General features: G+C 39.7%; 1 protein-coding gene across 1 annotated transcript in view; it reads right to left on the bottom strand.

Moving 5' to 3' along the window:
- Positions 1–22350, bottom strand: part of LOC110156280 (complement C3-like) — a 50396-nt gene extending 28046 nt beyond the window's left edge. Inside the window, exons 1-18 of the mRNA XM_055148066.1 lie at positions 22188–22350; positions 20621–20813; positions 18835–19003; positions 14175–14248; positions 13655–13746; positions 13490–13572; positions 10661–10748; positions 9506–9608; positions 8651–8798; positions 8317–8432; positions 7665–7808; positions 6928–7125; positions 5536–5724; positions 3059–3214; positions 2822–2951; positions 2670–2735; positions 2350–2589; positions 537–684 (exon numbers count right to left, since the gene is read on the bottom strand). Of these exons, the coding sequence (XP_055004041.1) occupies positions 537–684; positions 2350–2589; positions 2670–2735; positions 2822–2951; positions 3059–3214; positions 5536–5724; positions 6928–7125; positions 7665–7808; positions 8317–8432; positions 8651–8798; positions 9506–9608; positions 10661–10748; positions 13490–13572; positions 13655–13746; positions 14175–14248; positions 18835–19003; positions 20621–20813; positions 22188–22336 (2486 nt within the window). The 5' untranslated portion in view covers positions 22337–22350. The remainder of the gene's footprint in view (positions 1–536; positions 685–2349; positions 2590–2669; positions 2736–2821; positions 2952–3058; positions 3215–5535; positions 5725–6927; positions 7126–7664; positions 7809–8316; positions 8433–8650; positions 8799–9505; positions 9609–10660; positions 10749–13489; positions 13573–13654; positions 13747–14174; positions 14249–18834; positions 19004–20620; positions 20814–22187) is intronic.
- Between the last annotated feature and the right edge of the window lie 907 nt (positions 22351–23257).

Genomic DNA, 23257 nt, shown 5'->3' with positions numbered 1-23257 from the left:
TTCTACTTTGACAGAGGAGGAAAGGCTGTAAATATGATATGTGAACAATACTATAAAAATAAACATTTAGGGAACAAAAAAGCTCAATTTTCAAGGTTTTCTCTACAGCAGTCTTTTACATTGTGGTGCTAGTGCTTCTGTATTTGCCTATAAAATCTCTTCATTCTGTGATTCCTGTGTGTTCACTTTTGTCCCCTGTGTTTTTGGTCTACAGACCTTGGTGAGAATATGTAATATTTAGGTAGAGACTATAGCACGCGCAGAGAGAGTATTATAGTTGCAATCTGTGTTTAACTAGTTGATCATTGTGTTTCAGGTTCTGCAAATAGTGTTTTAAAGTTTTCATATGAGAGTTAATGCTTAAAATTAGAGATAAGGTTCAGCCAACATGTGATAAGTGAGTCTCTTTCAGTGGCAACTTTAGAAAATCTTTGCCTTTAGACTTTAGAGTCAAAGCAACTGAAAGAAACTGTAACTGACTTAAGGCCTACAGCCCTAATGTTTAAAAAAATGAGCTCAGCATGGGGAGGCCTTACCCTTCATTGTTGGTTTGATCAGGCATGTTTTTATCCAACCAAAGCCATGAATCTTCTAATTTTTTACGCATATAGAGATCTTCGTCTTCGTCTTCATCTTCTTCGTCTTCACTCTCTCCTGATGCCCCAAGAGCTTTACTGTCAGAATCTGTCAAAAGATTCAACCTCTTTTGAGATCATTCTAGTGCCAGATAAATATGTGTAGCATGGCTCTCATTGAAATTGACCAGGATAAATACTCCAAGCTTAGTGGTTATGGAATAAGCTGAAAATATAACTTCTGTTAGATTCAGATGAGAGAAATGCACAGACATCTTTCCCTCCACAAATGCACAAAGAACCACTGCACATTTTCTATAAATAAACTAGTGTGTATTTTCACTAAAATGGACTGAAGTACGTTTGTCGGCATCGCCGTATTTGTTTCAGAGCTTCGCCTTTGGCTTCCACCCAAACCACAATGCTGCTCTGCTCTGCTCTGTGCTCCAATCTTCTCCCATCAGCCACCAGGTCCTATTGCACTGACGGGAGCAAGCCAAGATGGATTCTTGTGAGTTTGTGATCTGTGCTTTTTAGGAGTTGGTTTCTAAACTGTTTGACTTAGAAGTCTCTGATGAAAACCTGGTTTCCACAGTTTTCCACTACAGAAGTCATGTACATTGTGGTACTAGTGCTTCTGTTTTTGTCTATAAAATATATTCATATTCATTCCTGTGTGTTCAGTTTTGTTCTTTGTGTCTGTGGACTGTGGTAAGTGTGTGCAGTATTTAGGTACACCCAGCACGTGCAGAGAGAGTGTTACAAACTGGTTTGATTTCTGGTCATCAGCAACCAATCTCCGATCTCTGGTCATCAGATGCCATCCCATACGGACTCGGTCAGCCCGACGTTCCCTGTACCTCCAACTACGCGGGCTGTCCTCACCTCAACTTATCGCCATGATCTCATGAAACAGCAGCATGTAGAACTTTGGACGCAACTCACCACACATCAGCCCAGAGCAGAAGCTCTGAGCCCCTCAAGACGGGATTGGGGGTCTGGTCCTTGGTTTCATCACGTCCTCTGAGCATGTCGGTCAGATTGGTCTGGAGGCTCCGTCCTCCATATGCTGGTTCCAGAAGGGGGCGAGCAAGACCAATGCACAATGGACTGAGTTCAAGCGGTTCCATGCAGTCGTCTGCGTGCTGGACCCATGCGGGGAAAGCAAGAATGCGCTGTGGACTACAGGTCCGGGCGGGCTTTTCCTGTCCTCCGCGCTCAAGAACTCCGGCTGGTTTCGAGATGGTGCAAAGCATCGGGACAGAAACGTGAATCCAGTTTGGTTCGTTAAATGTTGTTCTGAGCATCCTTGGTTCTTGGTTCTTACTGGGAAAAGCGCTTCTCAGGCTGAGGAACCCAACACCACCACTCCCGCTGGGTCAGGACTCTGGTTTTGATCTAGTCCGACTGTAGCATGTTGTAAATAACAATTTAGCCATTTTATTTATTTTCTCCAATTAATTTTAAACTGCAGCCCTGTAGATAATGTAGACCTACTGTGTGTTTCAGTGTCAACAATAAATGTTTTGAACTTGTATTTTCATTGATTTGTCTGTTGTTCATACATTCAGACACTGATAAAACTATGCTGCTTCTGTATCACAATCATAACACAAGTTAGACATTATGATGTCCCGGACCTCCTCAAACTTTAGTTGAATACCCCTGCTATAGTCTGTCTGTGGCATCCACCGTGGTGTCTTTTTTCACATTTGAGTCTGTATTGCTTAACAGTTAGGAGATGGGGACCCCCTGAATAGTGACAGGTATTTACCTGAGGCATCAAAGGCGGACCCGCTGCCTCTGCTTCTTCCCAGATCCTGGCTGTCCTGGCTGTCTGAACTCTGAGAGTCGACCTGCTTTTTGTAAACGTTGCAACATTTAAGGAAAGTCTTGACACACTCTGGTTCCTCTGTGATGTAGCTCGCGCGCTGCTCACAGGAGTACGGCATTAGCACCCTCCTCAGGCCGTCCCGGCAACAGCGCCGCAGGAGTTTCTCCTGAAATTGTTCCACTGCCAGGATTAGAAATAACACACCATGTCAGCACTCATTCAGGTGTGATTTTAATTCCAGATGGAGTTTACTGTCTCACATAGCTGTGCCTGTTGCTCCATCAGAACAGACCGCCTCCTCCTCATGTGGTCTGAACACTTCAGTTCTGTCAGCACATCATTACAATATTAATTAGCAAATTTCATCTAAATGTAACTTCATTTTTCCTTTCTTTCTTTGGTGTTTGGTTACCTTGCCTGCTGTCTGTAGAGGGCCCATTTTTCATGGCAAAAAGCAGCCCCGCGTCACTGAAAACTCCCATTGCATTCTTCCCGCTTCCGTGGGTGCAGCCCATGTCTCTGCTGTCCACCTCATTCAAAATCTTAATTCAGTAATGTAAATGTAAGATGGTTTGAGAAATGCCACACATTTTTAGGGATGTACAGTGCATATTTAAAGACATATAGTGTTTTTAAAAGACAAACTGACGTGTCTTTGGTTGAAGCGTCGCTTGCTGAGCAGATACACAGCTTGGTCCACTGCCACCAGACTGATTTTGGCCCTCGGTTCACCTTCGATCTTCAGTTTCAGTGGTTTGCCCGGCCTGTATGCTATTGGCATAGTATCCACTGCGCTGATAACTGGCTGTAGTTTTGGTTCGATACAAGAAAAAAAGTTATAAAAATACTTGTAGTATATGCTTCTGTTCTCTTCTTTGTAGAGCAAAAAAATGGACAAAAAACATCCCACAAAAAGCAAAGAAACACATTTCATCTGCTGCTGCCCATTGTTGTTGAATGAAATGTTTCATATTAAATCGGGTGTGACAAATTCTCACATGGAATTTAAGACGAAAGTGTTTCATATTTTTAGCAAATTATTTTACCTAATTAAAAATGTTACTTCGCATCCCCAAATAAATAATCTGGCCAACCAAAATCTCATGCTTTGACAAACCTTTACAAAGACAGGTACCTGTCCCCCCGATTTCAGCTTGGTCTGATTGAAAGGCGGATTACAGAGTTTCCATGAGGCATTAAAAAGCATTTCATTTCAAGTGGCATTAAAAATATTGGCAGTTGTGCCAAAAACCTTTCTAGACAGCTATCTAGTTGAACATTTATTGCAATATATTTAAGGAAGTTAATTTTGCCAGATGTTTAGTTCCCACCGGTGGGATGTCACCTCCGGGGTTCTTGCTGAGTAGAGGCTAACTTCACGTCTGGGAGGTACAGGTGAGGTGTGTGTTGTGGTTCGATGTGGGGACAGTCTGAAGAGAAAGTCTCCTCGCTCGGACCTTGGCTTTGTTTGCTCACGTCACAGAATCACGTGCACATAATTAGGCTCTGATAGTACTGACTGTGAAACATGCATGGATGAAAGAGCTGTCCAGAGAACTTTGGCGTTTCAGTTCCCTGTTTCATGAGATGTGCATGCTGTTTACATCCAAGTGCAGGGGCCACATAAGCCAGACTGCTGCATCTAAAGTCCACCCAGTATTAAATGCACTGTGGTATAATGCCTAACAAATGTAGGCTGGTCTGTGCAAAGACGTCTAATGACCTGCGCTCCCGTAATGTGCCAAGTCTAGAGCTATATGTGCATGTTTGGAGTTGCAAAATCAATATGACCAGTCATCAAACGTCACAGGAGGTATGTGACTACAAAGTCTGGGAACCATTGCTCTGTGAGGAGTGTTTTAAAGGTATCCTTCAGTTCTGAGCACTTCACACAGGCTCAATGTGCGACTTCATTTGTTTCTTTAAATTTGTGTGTGTAACATTATAGTGAGTCTGGGGCAGTAATTTTAGCTGGGAATGTTTACAGTCCCTCAGTCATGCAGGTAGAATCCATGGCAAAAAAAATTCAATTTGTCAACTGGATAAAAGTTTATTTTGGTTGAATACTGAATTGAATGATTCTACTAATAAGACCCCACACTCGGTGCAGTTCAATAGGCCTAGCTAACAAACAGAAAGTGTAAAAAAGTAGGTGTGTTAGTTTCAGAGTAGTTTCAGTGTAGTGGATGAGCTGCAAAACTTATTTGACCAAAATAAACTTTTGTCCAGTTGACAAATTGAATTTCTTCTTTTGCCTTTAGCTGGAAACATTTTCAGTAATGTACTGATCCCTAATACAAAAGATATTTGGTGGAATTAGGTTCAAAACACCCAATTATATATTGCAAGGAATAAGCTTTACAAAATGTTTTGCATTATAATAACTACCTATAGGTTCTTGTTATTCTGCTGTTACAAAACTAAATGTCTTCCTTTTCACATCTGTTAATAGCATTAAAATACTAAACTGTGGCATTAAAAATGCATTAAAAAGCATTAAATGTGGTTTGTTGAAACATGAATAACCCTGGATTAACCAGAGAAAGAGATTTATCAGAGCAATGAAATGGTTTACATTTAAAATAAATAAGACAGAGGACTGAAAAACATTGTGGATTTCGTCAGAATCCCTGAAGTAAAACAAGTTTATATTGTTCTGAATGATATGAGAATTTTCTTCAACATTTATAGACACATGCACAGACACATCACCTGTTGTGGCTGGACCGTCCCAAGTTAGTTGTCACGTTCAATGGTCTACTTCCAGACTCTTCTGGATTTTAACTGAATGTAGGAGGAACTAACAAGTTCAAAATGCTCTGTTCCACTTTGTGATGTCATGCACTAGTAGTTTTCAAGTTAACAGCTTCCTTTTGTTTAGTAGAAAAAATCCAGGGTTGAAATTATCTAAATGATTCTAGTGAAGGTGTACGGAGTTTAAAAACACAATGGAACACTTTCTTTTTTTTAACACATGACATCACAAAGTGGAACAGAGTGTTTTCTGTTTGAGAGAAGCCTAAATATGCAGGGTTTGTGTATTAAACGTGTGAATGAAACAACTCTTTTGACTAAACAACATTATAGAATAGAAAGAAAGAGCATAATAGGCTTTTTTATACTCACTGGATGGACACATGTCTCGGACACACGCAGTTTCACAGAGTCTGACACCACCTCATTTCCAATGGTATAAAATGCCACAAAACGAAAAGTGGGCATCATGTCAGAGGTGACTGTGATTGTGACGCTGGTGATCAAATGTTCGCTCACTGGAACACGCCTGGCATCCAGAATCTTTCCTTTGCTCAGGACCTGTGGAGATGACAGAATGATACAGTTTATAGGCACAAAAGAGCTGGGAATTTATCAAAGTCGAACCGATAGTGGTAATATATTTTTCTTAATTTACATTTAACACTCAAGGTCGTTTTACAGCGAATAAACACAACATAAACAGCATTAATATAATTAACAGGGCCCATATGACACTGCTTCCTGATCTGTTCTAATGCTGTTTCCTCATCAGAAACACCTGGACTTGTGTTTTGTTTCATTCACAAATGTTTAACACACATAATCATTTGGATGGAATGGTCCATCTCTACTGACCTTAATGTAAAAGGTAGCTGATAACTTGAAAACTACTTTACAACTTTGTAACTTTACTACTTTACTTTACAACTAACTCTATGACATCACAAGGTGGAACAGAGAATTTAAAGATGTAGACAGACTAATAATAAAAGGTTACTTAAACTTGTGTGAATGAAACAAAAGCAACTCAAGGTATGTTTGTGAGAAGGTGTACTATAAAATGGTTTAAAGGTCACAAGAGTCAGTTTTGTGTCATATAGGACCTTTAAACAGAATAAGCTAATCTGAAAAGATGAGTTTTGGACTTGAAAAGAAGAAGTTTGTCTAAGTTCAGGCGGGAGGGAGTTCCAGAGGGTGAGGGTTGAGCAGCTGAACATTTGTTATATTAATACAGACTGGGGATTGAAAAGTACTGATTCTCTTGCAAATACATTGATACTTCAAAATAAAGGCTGTTTTCTGATGAAATTTTAGTCAATTGATGAAATACATGGTTTTTATTTTAGTTTAACAGCACTTAAATTAATGATTTTAGATCAGATCAAGCTAGGCTGAAGCAAAGATCATGATGGTAATGTCAATTCTTTAGTGGAGAAATGCATTTCAGTCTTGGGCTCAAACTAAGACCAGACCAGGGCAGACCAGGGCAGACCAGGGCAGACCAGGGCAGACCAGGGCAGACCAGGGCAGACCAGGGCAGACTGCAGACTGCAGTCATACGTTAAAACTGCATAATGTATGGCTCCTCATTGTTTAATGCTTACTAATATTCTGTCAACGTCTATTTATTGGCCTTATTTTTAATGCACACTCCTATTTTAGTTTATAAATAAATATATTTATAACAGTTCTTAGTTTGTACTGTCACTGTTACTGACAATGCTAATTAAACTAAATACTAAATAAATTATATTTTCTCACCAGATATGTGACTTCTTGAATGGAGCTTTCAGACTTGATGTTCAGAACCAGGGATAGTTCTCTCATTTTGATTTCTTGGGCTTTAGAGTCGATGAACAGGTAGTTCGGTTGCCATGGACGTGCAGGTCTGTAAGGATCCACTGTCACTTGTATTTTAGCCTGTTTCTCTGCACTTAGATCTGTTTTGTCCGTAGTTACCTTGAGAGAGAAAGCAGAGCATAGCAAGCAGTACATATGTATTTAATGTACAGAAGTGGACTGAAGGAGTGTGACATCACTCATAGCGTTTGGTTGCAGAAAGTCAGGGTTAGTAGTTATAGCAGCTCATTTGGAGCCAAGTTTCATCTTTGGAAATCTGGCTGTGCAACTAAAAAGTCGATCAGAAGCACAATGTTGAAGATAACGTCCATCCAGGCTGCACCACTTGTTTGGCAGGAGGTGTGTGCTTAGCAACACTGTCACTCCAACCTGTTACTAACACTCGAGGGTACGACCTCAGGGAAAGATGACTCCTCACTGGTCTGTTATTAATGTTCATATCTGGATTTATGGACAGAATAGTGAAATAAAAAGGGATCATGGGGCTGGTGAGGATTTCTTTTTTGCTGTGATACCAATGAATGGCCACTAGTCCAACTCACAACAGGTCTGACCTAGCAATAGCCAGTTATTTTAAAAGATCCACGGTGGATAAAGTCTATGACCACAGCACAAAAGCCAATGTGTCTGATATTTACAATGATTGTCTGGGGGCTGATCTCTTTGGGCATGTTGATGGACACTGCGGCGATCCCATAGTGGCTGGTCAGAGGTTGGTCGTGCAGGTTGACCCTCAGGTTGATGTTGTGGACTGGACTTCCATCGTGATGAGTCACATGGATCTGAAAGAGAAACAGGACACTTCTGACTGCATCTGTACTAAACATGATTTACACTAAAGTCCTACAAATCCAGTTTAGAGATGTGGGATGGAAGCGGAGAGAAATTAAAATGCTGTCTACCTTGAAGCTTGTACCTTTTTATCCAAAAATAGACATAAGATAAGATACACATCTTATTGTGACTGGGCTTGCACCTCCACAAATCTGATATACCGGTGTATACCGGTATCTAGAATGTTCTCAAATATGGTTTTAACTTCGTATATCCATGGAATTGTGACGTGCCACTTGCAGAAAGTTACATAGTGTTGCTTTTAACTTGTTCTTAGTCTACTAAGACCATAAGGCCTAAGAGGCAACTGCTGTTGTGATTTTGGGTTTTACGAAAATAAATTGAATTGAATAATCACACTTCACTGAGCATGAATTAACCAGAGATCATTTTGACTCTGTTTAGCTTAACTATGTGGACTTAACATAAGCAGAAAGTGCAAAACAAAAATCTTACTGCAAAATATAAGGGCAGGCCAGGTTTGAAGTACTTTTGCATGTCTTTTAGTTCTAAGACATAAGGTGAATTCACTATTTTAATGTTGCTTAACTCGACCTCAACCAGGTCACCACCTGTAAGAAAAGCACAAGGTTCAGCAGTGCAGAAGAGAGGAGGAAGTCCACTCCACAAGTTAAAGCTTTACACAAGAAACAGACTACACTTCTCACTTTCCCCCAGAATGATCACGATCATAGTTTAACATGAATGAAAAAGTGGGACTTTACTTTGGAGGCCTGGTTCTTCATGTGTCTTTTCAGCATGTTTGAATGGGATTTGCACCTCACTTTACCTGATGCTGTGAGCACTGTGACTTTGAGGTACACATATTTGTCCACCAGAGATGTGACAGAGCAATCCGACTTCACACTGCCAGACTGCACTTCACAAGCCTGTTTGATTTCATCCATGGTGAGTATAAGAGTTTCTTTGTTTCCCTCCTACAAACAAGAATAAGTAAATAAATAAAGTAAGTAAATGGAAGGGCACTTGCACAATAACTTAGTCACTTTTACACATTTACTCCACACTCGGTGGTGGTGGGATTACAACTACTCTGGGCAGACTGATGGAAGTGGGACTGTTAATCTGCACCATTGACCGATCGACCGCTCCCCCCACCACCAACACACACACACACACACACACACACACACATACATACACATACATACACATACATACATACATACAAACACACACACACACACACACACACACACACACACACACACACACACACACACACACACACACACACACACACACACACAGACAGACACACACACATACATACACACACACACACACACACACACACACACACACACACACACACACACACACACACGACACAGACACACACACATACATACAACACATACACATGCACACACAGACACACACACGATACAACACGCACACACACACACACACACACAGAGACACACACACACACACACACACACACACACACACTTGGTACTCCCAACGGTCTCCCATCCAAGTACTAACCAGGCCCCAACATGTTTAGCTTCAGAAATTTGATGAGATCAGGCTTTGAACAAGGAGGATAGTGTATTTCATTTTAAGGTTTGGGAGTTGAAATATTGGATACTGTGTATTGTTTCAGTGAATATTGCCTTACCAGTTTCATTTGCTTCACTTTGGGAGCCCTCATGATCTTTTGACCGTTTTTCAGTCCATAGACCACATATGCAGTTCCAATAACAGGTTCACCATAAAGATATCTTAAATACAAATGCAAGAAAGCATCACATTACATCACAATAATCACACTGTTCTGTTCTTATTAGATTATTACAAGTGTACTCTGTAACTTTTCAGGTGAGGGGTCTGTCATTTGCTTGTCACCATTGCGTTGCTTAGTGTGTCCCACAGTATGGCACTGTTACTGTATATCTTTATTATATTTACTCAGTGTTGGGAAGGTGACTTTTAAAATGTATTCCCCTACAGATTACAGATTACATACCCCAAAATGTAGTTTATAACGTAATCCATTAAATTATTTAAAGTGAGTAATGTAATCTGAATACTTTGGATTACTTGATTTGCTGTAGAGAAGCAAAGACGAGGATATTGTAACATAAGATGTTTTTTCTGCTAAAAGACAATAAAAAAGCCCAGACTTTACTTAACGGTATTAAAAATATTATTGATAGAATGCATGGTTTAGTCCTGTTAAATCTTGATTTAGACCTGGTTTTAGACCTGGTTTTAGTCCTGGTTTTAGTCCTGGTTTTAGTCCTGGTTTTAGTCCTGGTTTAGACCTGGTTTAGACCTGGTTTGGAACTGGTTTAGACCTGGTTTAGACCTGGTTTGGAACTGATTTAGACCTGGTTTAGTGTCCATCAATGAGTGGAATTACCAAACAAAAAATAAACAAAAAAAAAACAACAAAAAAGGGAATAGCCCAAAATGTGAAAACAGGAAAATACCGCAATGTAATCCATTTATTTCAACCAAGTAACTGTAATCCAATTACCTCTCACTGAAACAGTAACTGTAACTGAATACAGTTACTCATAATTTGTACTCTGATTACATAACTCCAGTACATGTAATCTGTTACTCCCCAACACTGCATTTACTTGTATTTTTATTGCTTAAAAAACATTGAAAAACATGCATTCTAACTATGAATGAGGGGCCTCCTTAATACCATAAAGTGGAACATTCCGGGCAAGGAAACTGTATCCCCATGGAGACAAGCATGTGACAGACCATAGACCAGAAAAGTTCCATAGTGCATTTTAAGAAACAGTTTTGATTGACAAACCTTGCACTGATGTCCACAATCACTTGAGTGTCATCCACATTCAGGTACGGTTTTGTGGGCGTGACAGTGAGATTAAAGGCAGGGAGCACTGAGTTAAGAAATAAAAATCAGTAGATTCAAATCAAACATAAAGGTGCATTGTGTAACTTTTCCGGTGGAGGGTCCGTCAAATGGTTTTCTTCATGGAGACGTCATTGCTTTGTCTGGAATGTTTCACAGTATGGCATTAAACATTTCTATCTCCATGGAGACCAAACCACAGGTCAGATCTGTGGAGAGGCGACCCCGCTCACAGTCAGAATGTCTGTTTTTCTAGCTATTTCTGGGAGATAAAAGCACCTGTAAGTGAATAAATGTGAAGTAGAGCTGTCATACTGTGGAACATTTCAGACAGATCATTTACATATCCATAGCAACAAGCAGGTGATGAACCTCCAACCAAAAGTAACATAGTGCACCTTTAAAGAATATTCAGTTAAGTGAAGTAAAGCTGTCAGGGGGCCTGTAGAGTTCAGAGTGAACAGTGAGACATACACACTGATAATCCTGTGTTATGGTAGATTATTACTACTACCAGTGTTGGGAAGGTGACTTTTAAAATGTAATCCCCTACAGATTACAGATTACATACCCCAAAATGTAGTTTGTAATGTAATCCATTAAATTACTTAAAGTGAGTAACGTAATCTGAATACTTTGGATTACTTGATTTGCTGTAGAGAAGCAAAGACGAGGAAATCGTAACATAAGATGTTTTATCTGTTAAAAGAAAATAAAAAGCCCAGACTTTACTGAACCAAATTAAAAATATTATTGATAGAAGAAGAGACACGGTCCACGCAACATGGTTCAGTCCTGTTAAATCCTGGTTTAGTCCTGTTTTAGTCCTGGTTTAGTCCTGGTTTAGTCCTGGTTTTAGACTTGGTTTAGACCTGGTTTAGACCTGGTTTAGATCTAGTTTAGACCTGCTTTTAGTCCTGTTTTAGTCCTGGTATAGTCCTGGTATAGTCCTGTTTTAGTCCTGGTTCAGTCGTGGTTTTAGACCAGTTTTAGACCTGGTTTAGATCTAGTTTAGATCTAGTTTAGACCTGATTTTAGTCCTGTTTTAGTCCTGGTATAGTCCTGTTTTAGTCCTGTTTTGGTCCTGGTTTAGTCCTGGTTTAGTCCTGTTTTAGTCCTGGTTCAGTCGTGGTTTTAGACCAGTTTTAGACCTGGTTTAGATCTAGTTTAGATATAGTTTAGACCTGCTTTTAGTCCTGTTTTAGTCCTGGTATAGTCCTGTTTTAGTCCTGTTTTAGTCCTGGTTTAGACCTGGTTTTAGTCCTGGTTTTAGTCCTGGTTTAGACCTGGTTTAGTTTCCAGGAATGAGTGGAATTATCAGGAAAAAAAAAAAAAAATGGGGGGATTTAGCCCAAAATGTGAAAACAGGAAAATATCTCAATGTAATCCATTTATTTCAACAAAGTAACTGTAATCCAATTACCACTCACTGAAACAGTAACTGTAACTGAATACAGTTACACATAATTTGTACTCTGATTACGTAACTCTGGTACATGTAATCTGTTACTCCCCAACACTGACTACTACTGTTTACATATTTGATCAAAATGTGTGGTTAAACAGACACTTTTGAAAAGTAATTGCCTCTTGTTTAAACAATAAGGAACAAAAACACAGCAAGAAATCAGATGTGAAGTTTCAGGTTGGACCTGGAAGTGACAACATTTAACAACTCTGTAGAACTTTATGGGAGATACATTGTTTTTGACAGAAATATCCAAACTTATGATCCACAAATGTTGAACCTTTATTCATTATTTGTTAGAGATTGGCTCCACATATTTATAATCTTATTTACTTTTTATTTAAGAGGGGATGTTATACTATTTATTTAGTTTTTTAGTTTTCTACCATGTTATATTATTGCTCCCTCGTCAAAAGCCTGCCTGAAGAGGTTTTACATGTCATCCACGCATGTTTGAGTAATTTAGCGGTCTCTCCCAGGTCCTATTCAAACCCTCCTTACATTTAGCTGTAAGATTCTGTACAATGCTCCACCCACAAGCCTACGTCCCCCATTCTCCCACCTGACAATTCTATAAAAATATACAAAAGCAACATACAAAACAGTATACGGCATCTTCACAAACCAGATGAACTGTGCAGCAGTTTCATTAGTGGGATGCACGGTGATTGTGTTGTGAAAGTGCTCTGAAGGGGGAGTGACTTAACACAGGGAGTGTCAAAAACTAAAGTCCATCCATCCATTTTCGTCCGCTTATCCGGGGCCGGGTCACGGGGGCAGCAGCCTAAGCAGGAACTCCCAGACTTCCTTCACCCCAGACACGTCCTCCAGCTCCTCTGGGGGACCCCGAGGTGTTCCCAGGCCAGCCGAGAGACATAGTCCCTCCAGCGTGTCCTGGGTCTTCCCCGGGGCCTCCTCCCGGTGGGACATGCCCAGGAGGCATCCAGAACAGATGCCCGAGCCACCTCAACTGGCTCCTCTCGATGTGGAGGAGCAGCGGCTCTACTCCGAGCTCCTCCTGTGTGACTGAGCTCCTCACTCTATCTCTAAGGGAGCGCTCAGACACCCTGCGGAGGAAACTCATTTCGAGTGCTTGTATCCGCGATCTCGTCCTTTCGGTCACTACCCAGAGCTCATGAGCTAAAGTGACACTTATAAAACATAGGTAGATAACATACTGATCTAAATATGTTATGTGTCAGCAGTTAATACCCCATCAAACAAAAATACCCACCTTTTTAAGAATTATCCAGGTTTAAGTAACAGTGATGTCAAATAATGTAACAGTCCAATTAACATACCATATTTTTTCACTTCAAAGGTGGTATTGAAGTTGTTCTGAGGCCAGTGATCAAATTTGGCTATTATAGTCCACTTTCCTTCACTGCAAAGAAAACAGAAGTTGTCAACACTGTACAATAGTTAATAATATTTACACTTTCTTTTAAAGAGTAAAAAAGACTTGCTTCACAATTTCAGGAATAGTGTAGGATTCAGGTAAGATTCCATTATATGGTATTTTGGTCTTTTTCAATTCGACAATAACACCGTCTGAATTCTTAAAAATACAAAATAAATGTGTGAGATCATCATAATCAGACCATTTCTACAGTTCATTTTAAAGGTGCATTGCACAACTTTTCTAGTGGAGGGTCCATCACCTGCTTCTGTTCATGGAGATGTTATTGCTTAGTCTAGAATGTTTCAAGGTAGAGATTATACGTCTTTTCAAGGGAGACTACTATAAATTATCTTACAGGTCAGATCTGTGGAGAGTCTTCTCTCCTACTCACAGACAGAATTATTCTATTTTTGAGCAATAGAAAACAACTGCAATGAATAAATCCTAGATGGATATGTCATACCATGGAACATTCCAGGGAAAGCACTAACATCTCCATGGAGACAAGCAAGTGACAGACTCTCCACTAGAAAAGTTCCGCAATGCACCTTTAATGTTTATTTAATGTTTATAATAGTACCAACCTTGATATCCAAAGCTACGCCATTTGAAGCACTGGCTTTGAACGACGTGGAGGCGGCATATGCACGTATCCGGACTGAAAAGAAAAACAGATTTTCAGTGTTCAGTGTTCAGTTAGGGTGTAGCTTTACATAAAGAACACTGGGCTTCATTCATGAATCTTTTTTTTTTAAAATGTTTCCACTTTAAGAAGATGCTGAAAGAACTCTGCTCCAGATTAACAAAACAATTCCTTCTTAAGTGACAACTGCACTGAATTCACCAACACTCAGCTCCAAACACCTCCATGCACATTTATATTTCATTTACATAGAAAATTAACATGCATTAGAAACGCCCTCTTAACTTCCAAATATGGCTAATATTGGTTTGACATTATGATGTGTGAAAGTGTGAGGGAGCCTGAACGAGGACGTCAGGTGAACTGTGATTTCAAACATCCAAATTCACATGAACACACTCAAGGAGGGAAGATTTAAGTCAGAAACGCAGCTTTGATCATATTTATCATGCTTTCCACTATTGTGGACCTGTGGTAAATACCAAGGGAGAGGGGCTGGGGTGGAGGTGTACAAGAGTGAGCTCTGGTCATGGGGGGTCAGGGGAGATGAAGAGGTGTTGAGTCCAGCGCGGTGATCATGCGCAGGGCTGTGACAGAGGCCCATATGGAGGCACTGGGGCTGGGACAGACTGAGGCTCATTGCAGCCTGGAGAAAGTCTGTTCGACCCAATCATAGACCGTATATATGAATGGACGTAGCTAACTCGCTAGTCGCCGCGTGCCAAATAGAACGTTTGCCAGGAGGCTCTTCCGGGTCCTTCTAACCCTGGCTCCAATTGACTTACATTATGAGCTTGTTGCTCCTCTCTCTGTACCTGCTGCTGTGAGCCTCATCATTTTGGCCTTAAAATATTCGTATTAACCCGCTCTACATCATCCTGAATTTTTTTTTTCACTATTTTGTCGGTCAAAAAATCCTATTCATAACATAAAGCCTGGCTCCAGATTGGGTCCTCCTAACCGTGAGCATCACGAGCCTCATTTGAGCGGAGCAAAGTCACACTCGCTTAGTCCACTTCTTTTATACAGTCTATGGACCCAGTAGACACATGCTCTATAAAACAACTCATAAATGTCATTGGATCACATAGTAACATGTTTATTGAAAATAATTTAAGAAAATATACAACTTACAATCATGGAGGAACTTGCATTATCAGAGTAATAATATTCTAAGACAGTAGAATTTTTTTTCTCACGAGTGCTTCTGACTGTTCATTGGATTTGTTTTTCCAGAAGAACATTTTCAGTTAAGAAAAAATGATTGAGTGCCAAAAATGTTCGTAAGAAGGCCTTAAGTACAATGAGGCCCATTGTGTATTGTGCCTATGGCAGGTTTTCAGATTTTTCTTATTACTACTTGGGCCAGTAAATACTTGTGGTTTATATTTCTCATAGTTTTACAGAAGTTAAGTGGCAGTTTGTGGGAAAAAAGTGAAAAAGAAAAGTAGAAACAGACAGGAAATAGCACTGAGTTGATGTTATTCCATTCAAAATGCAGGTGTAGTGCTGACTGCGTCTGTAGGCTGAGGGTGTGTGGTCCCCAGTAATCCAGTGCCCTGTTCATCCCAGTAACAGATCTATCACTTCAACCAATTATTTTATTACAAATTCTGCTCTTGTTGGTGCGTGCTCACAGCCCAGGTTTGCCACCGCTGCCTTGTACATCTGTCTTTGTGCCACACTAACTTTATTGTATGAACTGAAGATGGGATTGTTTATGAAATGTTGTGTTCTACCCATAACAAATTCTCTCCCTTAAAGGTGCACTATGTAACTTTTCGGTTGGAGGTCCGTCACCTGCTTGTTTCTATGGATATGTAAATCATCTGCCTGGAATGTTCCGCAGTGTGATGTTAAACTGCTCTACCTTGGTGGCTTTATTGCTCAAAAATATATAGAAAAACGGGCATTCTGACTGTGAGCGAGGTCTCCGCTCCACAGATCTGATTTGTAAATTGATTTGGTTTGGTCTCCATGAAGATAGAAAGGTTTAATACTATACTGTGAAACATTCCAGACAAAGCAATAACGTCTCGATTAGGGGTGAGCAAAAATATTGAAATCTCGATATATCGTATCGTTTAATGTGATGATACAGTATTGATATCGTAGACTGCTGTATCGATATATCGCCAAGAGTATGTTTTGGTATATTTTACTAAATTATTTTGTTACAGCACTACAGTTTTGTTGTTCAGAGGAAGGAAACTCGTTTATGCGGCACGTTTGACCTTTTCATTGATTTGAGGATTAAAATGTTTGTGTTTCATATGAACTTTGCACAAAAAGTGGTTTCACAAAGACTTTTAGTGCCACAGCCACTTTACCCTTTATTCTTTATTGAACTGTATCAAATCCCTTTGAAATATATTGTATCGAATCCTATCAAATCGAAAGCTCACCGTATCGAGGTATGTATCGTATCGTGGCCTATGTCTCGAGGTATGTATCGTATCGTGGCCTATGTCTCGAGGTATGAATCGTATCGGCAACTTCTTAATGATACTCCAGTGCTAATCTCCATGGAGAAAAGCATTTGACGGACCCTCCACCAGAAACATTACAGAATGCAGCTTTAAAGCAAATTTTCCTATAAAGAAATAATTGTGAAATATGATTCTGTCCTCAATAATCAATGAACGTACCTGTGTCCTGATATGTGTAAAATCTATATTTCTCACTGGGTTTCATGGTATGTTTGAGTGAGATGACCGGTCAGGCCTGTCATTGAGTGTGTATATGTTAGAGAATTGTTATGTTATAAGCATTTCTCATTTAAAGTCTTCATCATTTAAAGGCTGATTCATCAACATTGGCTTTTTGTTTTGTCTTGTTTTGTTGTGTTCAAGCTGTATCAGGTGATCTTGCTGATGCACCAGCTGACTCATTAAGATAATGTAGAGGGAGAAACAGCTAGTAAGAAAAGGACGCCTCACCACGGATCTAATAAAGATTTACCGACACCGATACACCCTTCTTTCCTTCTTTCCCCAAAAATTAACTTAAATCAATTTAATAAACCAAGAAAAATACAAACCATGAGCTCCTTTAGCAGAGGAAGCTCGGGAGGTTTAACCAGCTGTACGGAGCTATGAGATATCCCACAATTAAATCCCACATTAAAATCTTCTGCATAAATAAACTCAACTTTACAACATATAAATCATAACCTCTATAGAGCCACATGATCAGATCATTCAGCTCTGATCACATTTGTTTACATTTTACAGAAACGAAACTTAAGACCACATGGGTCATTAGCATAAACTGTTAGCGGTGATAAAAACAACTGCTTCTTTGTGCTTCTGTGATCAGCTTCTTTTTGACTAAATGACACGACTCAGTGGATTATGTGTGATCTTTTTGTGACAGAAGAGACGCTAAAGATGGTAAGTCTGTACCGTGTGTATAACGTATATGCAGTGTTGGGAAGGTGACTTTTGAAATGTATTCCCCTACAGATTACAGATTACATACCCCAAAATGTAGTTTGTAATGTAATCCATTAAATTACTTAAAGTGAGTAACATAATCTGAATACTTTGGATTACTTGATTTGCTGTAGAGAAGCAAAGACGAGGAAATCTTCACATAAGACATTTTGTCTGTTAAAAGTCAATAAAAAAGTCCAGACTTTACTGAACCAAATTAAAAATATTATTGATAGAAGAGGAGGAGACATGGTCCGCACAACATGGTTTAGACCTGGTTTTAGTCCTAGTTTAGTCCTGGTTTAGTCTTGGTTTAGTCCTGGTTTAGACCTGGTTTAGACCTGGTTTAGTCCTGGTTTACATCTAGTTTAGACCTGGTTTTAGACCTGGGTTAGTGTCTGGCAATGAGTGGAATTATCAAAAAAAAAAAAAAAAAAAAAAAAGGTATATAGCCTAAAATGTGAAAACAGCCATGTAATCCATTTATTTCAACAAAGTAACTGTAATCCAATTACCACTCACTGAAACAGTAACTGTAACTGAATACAGTTACTCATAATTTGTACTCTGATTACGTAACTCTGGTACATGTAATCTGTTACTCCCCAACACTGCGTATTGGAGATAGTTCATGTTTTAGCTTTTCAGTGATCACATGAGCGCAGGTCGCATGAGCGCAGGTCGCATGAGCGCAGGTCGCATGAGCGCAGGTCGCATGAGCGCAGGTCACATGAGCGCAGGTTGTACATGTGCAGGTTTAGCGCAGCTCTTTATTTTACAGTTATTTCACTCATGTATGATCACTTTATTTATGTTGATCACTTTATTTATGTTGATCACTTTATTTATGTTGGTCAATTTATTTATGTTGTTACTGCTGTGGTGAAAAGACTGGAAAGTGTCTTTTGGAAGCATGCGCACTCAACTTTATGTTGCAGTAACCGGGATACTGCGTTTACATGCCACAGTATCCCGGTTACTATCGGAATAAACCAGCTACAGTAACCCGATTTCTAATAACTGGGATACTGCCATGACCAGGATACTGAAACCGGGGTACTGTGTTTACATGCACCATGAAGAAACCGGGATACTCAAAAAACCTGATCATAACCAGGATACTGACGTGCATGTGCATGTGCATTATGCACTTTAAAGAGTTCTCACCTGTCTCCCCTGGTCTGTAAATGGGTTTGTCCGTCTGAATAAAGATGTATCCAGCTTGAAAAGAAACCAACATGGCTCTTTTTTCGGTGTGCAGATTGCCAAACCTCACCTCCAGATTTACGTACTGCTTTTCTTTGTCATTGCGCCTTATATTTGTTGATGATGGTAACTGTAATTTAAAAAAAGACAGACCAACTTAAAGCTAGGAATTTCACAGTAATTACAATATTGATCAATAGATTAAAGGGCCCATATAATGTTGTAATGTATTTTGTTTTTTGTTTTTTTATCAAAAACATAACTGGAGATGTGTTTTGTTTCATTCACACATGTTTAACACAAACCCCGCACATTTACTTCTTCTCTCAAACAGAAAACACTTTGTGATGTCATTTAGTAATACAGGAAGTGTTCCACTGACATATTCACTAGAATCATTTGGATCATTTCTGCTTTGAAATTGCCTGTCTCTGTTGAATCAAAGGGAAAAGGTAGCTGTTAACTTGAAAACTATGTATGTAGATGTAGATGGACTAATAATAAAGGATTACTCAAACAGAGTTGGGAAGGAAGTGAATACATGCACTGAGAATATGTATTCTGAATAGTAATTTTGAGTAACTGTATTCCAGTATAGTTACTTTTTCATTTGGTTGTATTCAGAATATGGTTAGTTTTTTAAAAACTGAGAAATACATTATAGTATTTGATGACGCATTTAGTCTCTAAGCAAAAAAAAAAATAGACAACTCTGTTTTTGTGGTATTTTTGTGTGTGATTTTTTTTTTCTCCAGTTAGTGAGATGCATAACAAACATTGAAACAAATATGAAGATAGTCCGACGAGGTTCATTTTGTCTTCTGATAATTTATGTTATTAGTTTCTTTTTTCAGACCAAGAGTTTGTTTTCATACCTCAGAGTGGTCATGTGATGTTGCTGTGACGTGTCTGGTCAGATGATTTAAACAAGTTTTGGCGCTGTCTTCCTACCGGTGGAGGCAGGACGACAGCGCCATCTGCAGTCCCACTTCCTCAGAACGGTATCCCAGGTGTGTGAGAGTAAAAAGCCCCTCGTCCTGGTTTGGGATGGAGCAAACATCATTGGGACAGAGGAAAACAAACATCGTCGCTGGATTAAAGAGGCAATCGAAATACAGAAACGTGCCCACGGGATTATAAACCGGGACGAGGGGGCTTTTTTACTGTCACATACCCGGGATACTGTCCTGAGGAAGTCGGACTGCAGATTACCTGTAAAACCTGTATAAATCAGCTGACCAGACACGTCACAGCAACATCACGTGACCACTCTGAGGAAGACGCTAGTGAGCAGTCCAAACTGTCAGGTATGAAAACAAACTCTTGGTCTGAAAAAAGAACCCAACAACATAAATATGAAGATGTTTTTAATAATATGTTGAGTTTTTACAATATAATTTAAATGCAACTTGATGTAGAAGTATTCTAAGTATTCTGAATACAGTACTGTGATTGGACATTGATCAGAATACATTACAACATACTATTTAATTTGGGTATTCAGTATTCTGTAACTAAATACATTTCAGTAGTATTCATCCCATCACTGCTCAAACATGTGTGAACAAAACACAACTCCAGGCATGTTTTGATGAAGTAACAACATTCTAATATGGCAAAAAGCAATTATGCACAATTTAGCATAATATAGAACTTTTAAAAGATAAATAACACAGCAAAAAATGTTTCTAGACATTTCAAAATATTGTTATTCTTTGTAAACCCGATATGACAAGCATGCTCTCACCCGGATGGGTACCAGTGTGTGGTGTTTGTTTGCCACACTGAGGGATGTGTAGCCCTCAAACAGTTGTCTTGTGTCCGTTTTGAAGTCTCTTATCGTCACGGTAACTTGGATGGTGTCTGTAACTCCGGTGGCCTGCACGAAAATCTTCTCATCACTGTCAACCCGAATCAGGTTTGGAGCCACAACCACAAACCTTTAACCAAAAACTCAAGATTAGCTGCAAGAAAAAAAATTGCAACTCCAAGGGCCAGATTTACAAAGCGTTTACACATGAAATGGATAGGCCACACTGCTATAGGAGCTAAAAACATATGCAGTTTGTGTCTCTCTTGTATGAGTGCTAGAAAAAAAATTGGTTGCGATCGTGCGAGAATCATGAGAAAATGCACTATATAAAATAGTTACATTTGGATTTGAGCATTTAAGGGGAAGTTAGCCAAAACACGAAGAGCAACTGTTTATTTGATTCATTATTCTCCACAGTATTATACATTTGAACCCACAGGTTCTCATGCACGAGCGCATCCACTTTCCTGGACCATAGACTTCTATAAACCAGTCTGTGGCTGTGACCCAACACAGACAAAACGAAATAATGACCAGACCTGAAAGAAATCTCTTCCCTCAGACGGAGCACAAGAGCCAGGCTTTGGTTTAATGAAGCACTGGGGTTAAAAGCAGTATATACACTTTACATTTGTCTTTACGCACTGAATGACAGAGTGGCTTGAGTCCGCGTGCGACAGCCTACTGGTCGAACCTGACCCGAACTCAAAATATTCCATGTATTTTTGTGTAATAGGGAGCTCTTGCTCTTGCTCTCAACAGTATAAAGAACACAATAATGTCTGTATCCATCCTGAGCCAGCCCTGTACACTCACAGAGGTCAGACCCAGGCCCGTGCACACAGGTAAGCAGAGTTTGGATATTTTGTGTGGACTTTAATTGGCAGAATAACAGTGCCTGATATGTATCTGATGTGTTACATGCCAAATCTTCTGTTCTACATGCCGCTGATCCACGTATCCCTTGCTCCTTTTACTCTTCCAGGGAGGGCATCTAAATCTCTCTGCCCCCTCCTTTGACCATTCAGACCCCCGCGTGCACATATCTATGCACATATGTGTATAAACACGGCCAGTCCCCACACAAATATCATAGGCATACTTAAAAATATAGCTATAAAACTCTTGAAACATCAAGCATCAGAGCAGCGGCAGAGGGACACACATTTGTACTTGTACTTATTTGTACAGTGTTGTTTCGTTCTGTACCTGGGTTGCTAAATCTGACCCTTTGTATGTATGACAAAAGTGGAACTAAATAGGGTCTAAAGCCAGAAATAGGATGGTCAAAAGTATCAAAAATCAGATACTAATCGATACCAAAATTAGAATTGAAACTAGATACTCATCTGAGCAGGTATTGAAGTCACATTCACAGGACAGAAATGAACCTTTTTAGTATAAGGACAACACTAGCTGGAACTAACTCAAACTAGGCCCAAACCAGGACTAATTAAAGACTAAAATGACTGCATCCTATAGTTTAAACACAATAACTTACTGTCCATTGCAGAAGTGGAGAGTTGAGAGAGTGAGAAGCAAAAATCTGGGAAAGGTCCAGTGAAGCATGTTGACCACTGCTTGCCTTGGCCCCAGACTGAGAGAGAGCTGCTGTCTGGGGGGGTTTCCACACAGGTCTGCCAAATACATCCAAACCTTGTACTTTACTCAATTGATAAAGACCATTTCTCGTAAGTGATTCTCTAATTTGTTTATTTAGTGTTGGAAAAACCTTTGATCTTGGTGCAAACATGGTCCTGTAAATGCAATTTCAACTAGACAGAATGTTTTGTTCTTAGTCATTCTTGTGTGTTTTTAGCTGTGTGTTTTGGGTCTACCTACGACTAAGCCCAAGCTTTCTGACACTAGGCAACACGTTTCATTCCAAAATACCTCGATAGTTTTGAGATTGCCTTGTTTTTTGCACAGATTCAAGACACCCTGAGCCAGACGCAGCAAAACAGCCCCAGAACAAAACCAAACCTCCTCCGTGTTTCACAGTAGGGACAGTGTTCTTTTCTTGGTCTGCTTCATTTTTGTGTCTGTGAACATAGAGCTGATGTGTCTTGCCAAAGAGCTTCAGTTTTGTCTCATCTGTCCAAAGAACATTCTCCCAGAAGCTTTGTGGCTTGTCAATATGCACTGTGGCAAATTCCAGTTTAACTTTTTTTATGATTTGCTCTCAGCAGTGGTGTCCTCACATGAAGTCCACTTTGGCGTAAACAGTGATGGATGGTGTGATCTGACACTCATGTACTTTGCCCTTCGAGTTCACATTTCATTTGTTTGGAGGTTGTTCTGGGCTCTTTAGTTACCGTTCGTATGATCCATCTCTTCAATTTCTCATAACTTTTCCTCTTGGAGCCGCGTCCAGGGAGGTTGGCTTCAGTCCTGTGGACCTTAAACTTGTGAAGAACATGTGTAACTGTAATCACAGGAACATCAAGCTGCTTGGAGATGGTCTTATTGTCTTTATCTTTATCCTGCTTGTCTATCATTTTCTTTCTAGTCTCCTGATACAGTTCTCTTCTTCTCTTTCTCTGGTCCATGTTCAATGTTGTGTCCATCATG

The sequence above is a fragment of the Boleophthalmus pectinirostris genome, unplaced genomic scaffold (assembly GCF_026225935.1).
Source record: "Boleophthalmus pectinirostris isolate CB_2022bp ecotype Guang Dong unplaced genomic scaffold, ASM2622593v1 HiC_scaffold_9, whole genome shotgun sequence".
In the NCBI taxonomy this organism is placed as follows: domain Eukaryota; kingdom Metazoa; phylum Chordata; class Actinopteri; order Gobiiformes; family Gobiidae; genus Boleophthalmus; species Boleophthalmus pectinirostris.
Note: the sequence above shows the minus strand (reverse complement) of the source record. Positions and strands in the feature narration are given on the sequence as shown.